The sequence below is a fragment of the Clupea harengus genome, unplaced genomic scaffold, assembly GCF_900700415.2.
Source record: "Clupea harengus unplaced genomic scaffold, Ch_v2.0.2, whole genome shotgun sequence".
In the NCBI taxonomy this organism is placed as follows: Eukaryota; Metazoa; Chordata; class Actinopteri; order Clupeiformes; family Clupeidae; genus Clupea; species Clupea harengus.
The window spans coordinates 193,636-205,000 of record NW_024879570.1 but is presented as its reverse complement, the minus strand read 5'-3'; the positions used below and the strand labels follow the sequence as shown (position 1 = coordinate 205,000).

General features: G+C 38.7%; 1 protein-coding gene across 1 annotated transcript; it reads left to right on the top strand.

The window, feature by feature from the left end:
* Positions 1–8,140: 8,140 nt before the first annotated feature.
* On the top strand, positions 8,141–10,044 carry LOC122128959 (protein NLRC3-like). The gene has a single exon (XM_042704014.1). It carries the CDS (start codon positions 8,165–8,167, stop codon positions 9,962–9,964), a length of 1,800 nt encoding a protein of 599 aa, XP_042559948.1. The 5' UTR covers positions 8,141–8,164; the 3' UTR covers positions 9,965–10,044.
* Positions 10,045–11,365: the final 1,321 nt, after the last annotated feature.

The window sequence follows — 11,365 nt, the reverse complement described above, 5'->3', positions numbered from 1 at the left end:
CACAAAATACATACAGCAGTCTCTAGTGGGGGTAATGGTGAAGTAATGATGTCTGCAAGAGTATAATTTCCTGTTGGGGTTCCTGATTTTTCTGAGCGGGAGGTAGTTAAATGTTCTAATTTTTTGCATGTGGAGAGGGAATGAACCTATGCTTGGTGAAATAGTGTTCCCCATTTGCTGAATCTTCATACAGTACAATTTGTAGCGAAGTAACAGCCAGGTAACACAAGTCAATAACTGAAGTGGGGCTTCAATATTTTGATAGTAAATTAAATAAAAAGGAAGGGATACCATATAATCTAAAATGTGACCTGGGTTTTCTTGCGGTAGAGGAACATTTAAGCTAATTTGACAATGTTAATGTATTAACTGTATTCATTTCAAGAAGTAGTTGAATTCTGAGGAGATAAAATCATTTTCTCGTTAAGTTCCTATAACTCTGTAGAGGTGATCAAACCTGTTCAGCAAGTTATCCTGTGGTGAGTTCATTGTTTGTACTGGAACAATGCCAACCTCAAACCCACATCTAGTTTCATCTTGAGTAGTCTACTTAGAAGTATTAAAGGGTCCATGTTAATCTCTACCTAAGCCATGTTTTCATCCTTTTACATTTGACTGGTCACATAACCATGCTGCTCTTGGCTAGGATAAGGTGTGTCAAATGTGAGGCAAATGAAACCTCATGACCTAACCGAGAAAGTGCAGAAAAAGTGCACCGAAACCGATTTAGTTTCATAGAAACAAATGCAATAAACTTGAAGTAATAGCTGTAAAAGCATGAGTGAGACTGATTGATTGAAATGTTTTTTGTTTATAGACACTGAAGAGCAGTATTGTATGAGGTACTGTGAACATGCTTCACCAATGATGGTGACATCTTGATTAATGATGTCTGGTTTATTGCATATGGCAATGGCCGAAGTCAGGGAATAGAGTTGCATCAATGTTTGTTCAAAAGGAATGTTGTAAAGGATTGAAGAGGACAGCAGTGAATGTATGGAATCACATGGTTTAGGGCATCTATAATTATGGCATTAAAAGATATGGAGTTTGCCAGAAAGCTACAAAAGGAAAAGCAAGGCTGAACCAAGTCAAGATAACAGGTTGAAATAGAAAGGCTGTTTCAAAATGTATCAACTCACACTACTATCAACAACTTACCAATAAAAATAAATTAACACGAAACAGTATAAAAACAGAACAGTAACAGTAAAGAGTAATTTGAGAAAAAACTAAAAAACAAAGTGTTTGCCAGAAAGCCATGCTGTCTGTGGCCACTTCCCAATCACTCGACTTCAGCTACTGTGATATTACTTAATATGAACACATTACATGTCATGCGCCTGCAACAGCCTCCAGAGGTGCTTCAATCACATGGTCTGCAAGGGGAAGTTTTTAGCTGTGAGAAGACTATATAACAGCTTTCCTGAGTTAGGCCTCTCTACAACTTCAAAGCAGGATGTTGGACTAATAACATGAACAAACACTGAAGGGAGTGAAAACACACCTAAATCACTGTACTTCACTAAAGTCGTAGCAGATGAGTTGAACATGATGCTAATTGATGGCTTTGAGCTGGGAGAAAAAAACATGAAGTGTGAGTGAGGTCCATTCCAAGTGCATTCCAGACAGAAAAATGTGTTCACATCACTATTAATGAATCACTGGAGCTCATGAAGAACAGAGGGGGCACCGCTGCATCCATGCCCTTCTGCAATGAGCATCGCCCTGCCCTGAATTCTTCATTTCTAAAACTTCACTTCATGATGGGCCAACCATACAAATTATTATTATTAGGATATTCCAAATGGATTTGTTTTTCTTCACTGCAAGGCCGTAGCCACAGAGTCAACATTGGTGACCCAGCCCCCCACCCCCATATATATATTCCTATTTTATTACATTGCTCTGTTTTTTCTTCTTCTAACCTTTTCTTGTTTCATTGTATGTAATGGGAGAGATTAGGTTATTCATAAAAGTACAACCATGACCATAATCAAATAAACTATGTGTTGTGAAGTCCAGATATAGTGGCCCAGGCTTAGCCAATAGTAGATTACTTAAAAGTAAACATGTGTGGGCAGCAGGGGCGGTTGCTCAGGGGTACGTTCGTCGTAGAGTTGAAGCTAAGTTAATCAATTGGCCTTTTAGCCCGTTAAGATTAGCGAGCTGATTGAGAACAGCAAATATCGGTTCGTTAACGGCTGACCCGCATCCTAATCATGTGGTTAATTTCAAGCAGGCTAAAGTTATCATGGCATTTGCGCGTGCACGTCCTACTTCAAAAGGCAGGAAAGGTCGATCACCAAAACCATGATTTTCTAACGGTATAATTGTTCTAAACTCAAAGAAAAGGGCTCTTTTTTTCTCCGCTGGCGAGTAGGAGATGAACATGAACGCTTATGAAGAATAAAAAGATGATTATTTAAGTCATTGAGAAACGTTTTTGTCTTTTCAAACTCAAAAAAGAGATGTAACTTTGTTTTATCTGTGTTGTCACAAAAGGAACAAGCAGAGCTTATGTCAGTATATTTAGCTATATTGACATTCCCTGGATATAGCTTGTGATACAGTATTTACTGGGTTACAGCCAACCTTTTTGCCAGTTAATGTCCTGAATCAAAGATCCCCAGTAGAATTTCCCTCTATGTTATTCTTTTTCTGAATTGAAAGATCTGGCGAATATGTTTATTATCACACTTTCTGTCTATCACATCAATCCCATTCAAAAGAAGTTTATGTTGTTTTGCATTGTCCATACCAAAAGAAAGGTTACTTTTGATAAGTTGGATTAACCCCTTAGGGATAGCTTTAGTGACTGAGTTAAATTCCCTAAATGGGACTGGGAAGCCATGGCGTGACAGAAATGGTTCATATGTTAGTATAGTGCCAGATCTATCAAACAAAGAAATAATATTATAAATACCATTCTCAAACCATCTAGAGAAAAACAGGGATTTATATTTCACTGTAATATCTGCATTGTTCCAAATGAGTGTTTTATGAGGTGAGAAGTTGGGAATGAAACAGTTTCCATGCCAGAAGAAATTTAGACAACATGACAGGTCATTTGGTAGGGGCATAGTTACATTTTAAAACAAAAGAAAGACCACCAATCTGGTTAAATAAATGATTGGGGATAAAAAACCATAAGGACTTGGGATGTATAAGACATCTCCTGATCCAGCCAACTCTAAATGAATAAACCGTTCCTGTGAAGTCCAATAAATCTAAACCTCCCTGGGCTTTGCAATCAGAGAGCACCTCCTTCTTAAGTTTGTGAGGTTTATTTTTCTAGATAATGTCCAGAAAAAATGTATTAATCTCTTTTAACGATGTATCATTAATAAATAAAGAGAGGGAGGGGTATACAAAGTGAGAGAGACTGTCTGCCTTGGACAAAATAATTTGAAGTGTCCTGCTGGCTGCCCAGTTTAATTTGTATCAACTTAGTTTATGATTATAGCTGATTATATTATTTTATGACTATTCTGGATGATAGTGTGTGGTCGTAGAATAGCAATTTAGATTTGTATTAATATGTATTCTATTTATATTTATAAAACTTATGAATAAACATTGCAAGTCTAGCCATATTTCCTAAACATGAAGCATGGTGTGAACTAAAAGGTACGTTTTTGGACTTATCTTTTGATAGTTAGTCCAGCCACACTACTTTCAAAACCCCTCAGTTTTGATATATATATAAGCGGCTACCTGCAGTATAGCCTATGGTTAATTAATCTCCTCATACAATTCTTTGACCTAAGCGTATGCCTACACAAGATGAATACTGTCATGTAGCCAGTAGCAATATGAATCTCGATTGCAAATATAGGCTAACTATAAGCTTTCTCTTCATTAAATGGTCATGTGGATTAATCAGATCGATAGTTAAAATAGGTGTAGCCCTAGGTCTTTGCAAAAAGGTAGGCTAAGGAAATGCTAAATTGGAGACAGTGGTAAACCCTGAAATTAGGATAGCTAGTGTATTTATTTGTGTGAAAGGTAATGTGTTTTTAGATGTATTTAGTTCTTATTTCTCGTTTCTACTGTCACCAGTTGTGTGTAGATGAAGAGCAGTTGATCAATGGAAAAACGAGTCAACGAAATGTTGGGAGACACTCCAGAGGGACAGAGGTAATGCATCATCTGAATTATGTTTGATGTTAAATAAAGCCAATATGTTTGTGTGTTTCTGTGGCTATTGTGCTATATAGTGGACTAATAGCTTACTCTTTCACGCTAAAAACTGTTAAATGTCAGCACTGTCCAACACCATTGGTGAAAAACTGAACGTAGGCACACACACTATATAGTTGTAATGAGTTCGAACAAATGAACACAAGCACAAACATGGATAATCATTCTAAATTCTCAATTAGTCACACTACTCAGCCGCTGAACAAAATCAGGTTTACCACAATTATCTCTCGCAATAAATCATTCCTACCAGTTTTGTGTTAGATTTTTTGTCAAGTTGATGCACTTCCATGATTGCTTTACTCAACAGTGTGTACTGTATGTACAGTAGTGAGAAGAGAAACTAAATTTCACATGCTATTGCTTTTCATAGCAGCATTATTAAAACTGGCCAGTTCAGTTTAATGGCTGGATTTAAATATTAAAATTCCAGTTATGCTTTCCATTGATATTTTGTTAATTGAAATACCAACACTCCCCTTCCAGCTTCATCTTTTGAAGAACAGTCAGTCAGATTTGTGTGTAAATGCCTCTGTAGTAAATCATAGGTGATATTTTGTGTGATAGACACGTCCGTCGGGAGAGAACTCCATCACCTGTGCCCACTTGTGTGTCAATGAAGAGTGACCGGTCAAAAGATCACCCCATCGACTTCCAAAATGAAGATGTTCCAGATGCATCAAGGCAAGTCCATGAAACAGGCTCATGTCAAGGGTATGCTTAAAAAGGTATACTGTCCTTGCTCACAGCAGTATGTCAGAAAATAATTAATTTAGAGCATCACTACCACATATTTGGCCTAGAAACTCATAGAGAATTTTCATGGATCAAGGTAAGTCCATGAAACAGACTCATGTCAAGGGTATGCTAGGAAGGGGATGTCAGGAAGTCAACAAAGAGTGAATTTAGAGTGCCACAACCAGATATTTGGTCAAGAGTCTTTCTATAAATGCTTTGTAACTGTATTTAATTTACAAACTAACACTCCCCTTCCAGCTTCCCCTTTTGAAGAATAGTCAGTCAGATTTGGGTGTAAATGCCTCTGTAGTAAATCATGGGTGGTATTTTTCTGATAGACACGTCCGTCGGGAGAGACCTCCATCACCTGCACCCACTTGTGTATCCATGAAGAGTGACCGGTCAAAAGATCACCCCATCGACTTCCAAAAAGAAGATGTTGCAGAAGCATCAAGGCAAGTCCATGAAACAGTCTCATGTCAAGGATATGCTTAAAAAGGTATGCTGTCCCTGCTCATATCAAGATGTCAGCAAATAATGAATTCAGAGCGTCACTACCACATATTTGGTCAAGAAACAAAGAAACTCTTGGAGAATTCTAAAAGGCTCATTGGCATACTCATGGGTGCTAATTAAAATGCAATAGACTCATCCATCATGAGAGATCTCATAAGCATCTCAGCCTATTCACTAGGTTTCTGATATAGGCATGACTCCCTTTGGAACTGCAAGACCAGCTTTTACAGCACAGTGTTTCCAAATATATCCCCAAAGTACATTACTTAGCAAGCTGGGTAGTTTTTATCAGGGTAAACTGTGGTTTTGTTGATGTTTAAAGGTTAGCTCCCTAGTTAAAGACAATACTCCTCTCTTTGATTTCCCATCCCCAGAGGCAAAATGGAGGAATGTAAACCAGATGCTGTCAGTGACCAGAGTGAACATGGGGATCTGAAGCACATATTCCAGGTTTGACACAGACATTTAATGTAGTGCTGCTATGGAGTATATGTTCACATTTAGTAATATACACCACCACTCAAAAGTATGGAATTACTAACAAATGTACTTATAGTTACATAATAGTTACATAAATTAGAAAAATGACATAATTGACCGAATGACACTTAATGACAACAGTCATGAACATTCACAAAAAACGATTGTTTTGAGAAATTAAAGTTATAACATGCAAGAAATTGGCAAACTGAATATATCTTACCAAGGTGTGCACCACACCCTTCACAGAACAGTGCAAACTGGTGGTAACCAGGAGATAAAGAGAGGCAGGAGGCCCCAGTGCACAAATCTGCAGGAGGATAAAAACATCAGAATCTCTGGTTTAAGAAACAAACTGGAATGTAACTATCTATACTAGGGATTAAACAAACAAACACACTCAATCAACCTCTGGAATAAAACAAACTATACTCGAACTAGGGAAAACTAGCACGCAGGGGTGCTGAAGCGCAGGGGTGCTGAAGTCATTGAAACCTAGTCGTAATCACGGCACTTAGGGTGAAAGCTAGAGGGGATGTGGACATCGCTGGAGCAAATGACCAGGAGGTGGAATCCTGGGAATGTCGAAGGTCTCGGAAGCCGGCTGTCTGAGGACGTATCTTAGTCCGTAGCATGAAGAGGCCAAACAGGGAAGTGAGGGAAGTGAGGAGTATAAGTAGGGGAGTGTCAGGTGTACGTGATTAGGGATCAAGAGATGTGAATGAAGTGACTGAGGTGCAGGCGATAGGGGATTGGAATGGTGATTGAGGCTGTCAGTGTGCAGAGGTGTGTGTGTTGAATTTGACAAACGGGGCGTGGCCAGAGCGGAGTTGTCTTCACTATATTCTATTCGTTTGATGGATAAAAAAAATAATCCTAGAAAATGTGTATTAATACTTACCTCTTTTATATCCTCTGTAAACATTTGCAATCTATTAGGGAGGGTGTTTCAGCCTGCAGTGGATGTTTAGGTGCGTAGTTTTTAGTTCACAGGAATGGAGAAAACTGCATTCATGAGGACAGCCAGCGATGGTTACATTATCCTTGCTCTTGGGAGGTTGGCCTATGATCACTTAGAGAGCGGCAGTCTGATATTTCATTGAGAAGACCTGACTGGCATTGATGTCAGAGAAGCAGTACACATTGGCAGTTGCACCCAGATCTTTAGAGAAGAATCAGTGCTTTACCAGGAAAAGAGGATACAGTTCATGTACAACAAATACATATAAGGGATAAACTGAGCTGCAGTGAGTTAATAATTCATATTTTGGATAGACAAGCATTAAGATAATGTTATATGAATTGATCCAATGGGAAAATTCACTGAGCAGTATTTTTTTTTTAAATATGGTCTTAGGCTCCACCCTCTGTCCCAGGGCTCAGTCCTTTTTTCCATTCCTTTGTTCGTTTTTAATGTTCTGCAACATTCTTAACAGATGGTTATGGGTTACATAAGGCTCCACTGTCTGTCTAAATGTTCTGCACTGGTCATGTGGTAGTTTTTTAATCTCATTACTCTCTCCCAGGGTCCAGCTAGCATGTTGTACTTTAGATGCAACTGTAGTTTACATCTCTACCCTATACATAGTTCATTCTGCACCATGTTTCTACAGTGCTCTTAAAACACAACAAATCCAATACAAGCGACGATGATAATCATATATACGCGTATACCATAATAATGTGTGTGGATGGTTAGCTACCTTGCATTCTGTTATTATATGCTGTCTCACTTTTTCAGAGTGGCCTTTTAATATTGTAATGACACTAATGAATGCAGTGTAACATAATATGTCATACTGAGAATCATTAAGTAACAGAACATTGCTATGTAATTACATGTACCAGGTTTAGGGTTAAGATAAATGTAAGTAGTGTATTAGTGCCAGATATTTGTATTTAAGGTGTTAGAGAAGAAGATCATCACCTTTGTGAAGAATGAGCTGAAGAGATTCAAGAGGATGCTGAGTCCAGATTACCAAGAAAACATTGAGAGTAAAGATGAAGAGAATGATGCCAGAGAAGCGGCTCTGAATATGGCACTGCACTTCCTTAGCAATATGGAGCAGCAAGATCTCGCTGACAAACTGCGAGAAAGTAAGAATTCTTCCTTTATTTACATTTGTATCAATTAGCTAGATTACAAAAAACAGCTATTGTTTGTCCTCAGTGTCAGTGGCTTGCAAAACATTATTATGTTTTATTTTGATTTTTTGAAATAGATGAGATGGACATAGTTTGTCAGACTGAGCTCAAAAGAAATCTCAAGAGCAAGTACCAGAGTGTTTTCGAAGGAATACCCAAGCAAGGAAGCTCTGATCTTCTAGAAAAGATCTACACAGAGGTCTACATCACAGAGGGAGGAAGTGGAAAAGTAAATGAAGAGCATGAAGTCAGACAGATTGAGTCAAGATCCATGAGAGCAGATGGACAGGAGAAATCAATCAAATGCAGTGACATCTTTAAACTCTTACCCGGCCAAGTCAAACCAATCAGAAGTGTTGTCACAAAAGGAGTTGCTGGTATTGGTAAAACTGTCTCAGTTCAGAAGTTCATCCTGGACTGGGCAGAGGGGAAAGAAAACAAAGATATTCACTTTATATTTCCACTTCTTTTTAGGGAGCTCAACCTCATGAAAACAGAACAACACTCTTTGATGAATCTCCTCCACCACTTTTTCACAGAAATAAAGCACTTAACCTTTCTTGGCCAAGGGAAGAACAAAGTGTTGTTCATCTTGGATGGTCTGGATGAATGTCGACTCCAACTAGACTTTCAGAAAAATGAAAGTTTGACTGATGTGACAGAGATTACCTCATTGGACGTTCTCCTGACAAATGTCATCAAGGGTAACCTGCTCCCCTCTGCTTTACTTTGGATTACCTCTCGACCAGCAGCAGCCAATCAAATCCCGCCTGAGTTTGTTGACCGGGTCACAGAGGTACAAGGGTTCAATGACCAACAGAAGGAGGAGTACTTCAGGAAGAGGATCAGTGATCAGAATCTTGCCAGCAGAGTCATCTCTCACGTCAAATTATCAAGGAGTCTCCACATTATGTGCCACATACCAGTGTTCTGCTGGATTGCTGCTACTGTTCTTGGAGTAATTCTTGGCTCTTCAGGAGGTGGACAGATTCCAAAGACTTTGACAGAGATGTATACCTATTTCCTCATTTTTCAAACTAAACAGAGGAGCCTAAAGTTTGAAAATGAGCATGACCTTGATCCACAGTGGAACCAGAAAGTTATCCTTGGTCTTGGAAAGTTGGCATATGAACAGTTAGAGAAGGGTAATCTGATTTTTTATGAAGAAGACCTAAAAGAGTGTGGCATTGATGTCAGAGAGGCAGCAGTATGCTCTGGCATCTGCTCCCAGATCTTTCGAGAAGAATCAGGGCTTTATCAAGGAAAGGTGTTCTGCTTCGTGCATTTAAGTGTCCAGGAGTATCTTGCAGCTTTGTATGTGCTTCTGATGTTAATAATGAAAAGGAAAGACCTCATTTCTCCAAAGCAAGCCCTCAGAAAAGTCTTTAAGCTTCCGAAAATGAGATCAGTGCACAAATACATGATCACCTTACACAAGAGTGCTGTGGACAAAACTTTGGAGCATGAAGATGGACGCTTTGACCTATTCCTCCGTTTCCTTCTTGGCCTCTCTCTGGAGTCTACCCAGACTCTCCTGCATGGCCTACTACAGAGAGGACAAAATAAGATGGGCAATGAAGAAACAATCAGTTACATTAAGGAAAAGATCAGGGAGGTTCCTTCATCAGAAAGGGTCATCAACCTCTTCTACTGTCTGAATGAACTCAATGATCACTCCTTAGTGGAAGAAGTCCAGAGGTTGCTGAGTGCTGGGACACTTTCTGAAGCTGAACTCTCACCTGCCCAGTGGTCAGCTTTTGTGTTTGTGCTGCTGACATCAGAACAGAAGCTGGATGTGTTTGACTTGAAGAAGTACATCAGATCTGATGAATGTCTTCTAAGGCTACAACCAGTAGTGGAGGAATCTCAAAAGGCTCAGTAAGTATGATGGCAATGTGTATTCTCAGGATGGGAGGAGGTAATGACTCTAGCTGTGTTTCCATCCAACTTTTGAATGTACAATTTGACTTTTCGAATAATACACTCTGACTGGAAACACTTGTAATACATATAAAATATTCTAATGCAAATAAAGAATTGATTTTCTAGAGGGGGTGGATTATCTCACTATTGGCATAGGGTATAATGTGACTAAGTTTGAATGAAATGGGCATTTTATCAAGTTTTCCTATTAATGTTGCCCTGACAACCTTACGTCTTGAGCTCGCAGTTGTTCACAACTCCTCCCTTGATTAAGAGAGTATCCATTTTGATATGTGAAGAAACATTTTGTCTGATTGTTTTATTGGTTTAGAAGCACAACACTAATATACATACAGCAGCAGTGTCCTTTTCATTGAGTTTATCATCACTGGTGGCTGTTCCCCTTAAGGCTCAATAGCTGTAGGCTCACTGAAAGGAGCTGTACATCACTGGCATGTATCCTCAGCAAAGCGTCTTCAAAGATGAAAAATGTGGATCTCAGTGACAACAGTATTGGAGATATTGGGGTCCAAGAACTCTCTAACGGACTGGAGAACCCAAACTGTGCACTGGAAACACTCAAGTAAGACTTTCAGATTATTCAATATTCCCTAGTAATGAGTTTTGTGGGATAACTTGTACATTTTCATTTCTTGATAAAATGTATCCATTATTACAGACAGACAGACAGAATTTCTTATACACTTTTTCAAATTTTGTCTCAGTTTTCTCAGTTTACCAAACTAATATCAAGTACAGATAAGCAAATACAAATGCTTAGATGGAAATAAAATGTTTAGTGTCATATATACGTATATTTACACCAAAAAACTCCTGAAATGATGACTATTAAGTCATTGTCTACTGTGGTTAGTGTTGTCTAAGTGTTATTATAAATGGATATGCTAACAGTAAACTGAGATTAAATATGTTTTTTCCTCTCTACAGCCTGTCATACTGCAGTATTACAGAGGAAGGCTTCAGTTCTCTTGCATCAGCACTGAGATCAAATGCTTCACACATGAGAGAGCTGCAGCTGAGTAGGAATGAAGCAGGACACTCAGGAGTGAAGCATCTTTCTTCTCTTCTGGAGGATCCCAACTGCAAACTGGAAAAACTTGAGTGAGTATCACAAGACCTAATACTGAGTTGCTATCAGTGAATTCACATGCTTTTCTCATGGAAAGGATTTTGCAGGCCATTTTTGAGATAGTTGCGGCCTTAAATTCCCGATTTCGCTGGAGATTTTCCAAACAATTCCGATGAAAGTTGCTGTGTTTTTTAGGTGTTTGTTGCGAGGAAATTGCGGAAGCAAGTGAAAGTTGCAAATTTCCCTCTTTATTATTAAAATTGAGTGATT

Bases quoted from the DNA above. Each gene is read 5' to 3' on its own strand.
- LOC122128959 (XM_042704014.1), top strand. From the start codon at position 8,165: ATGGACATAGTTTGTCAGACTGAGCTCAAAAGAAATCTCAAGAGCAAG.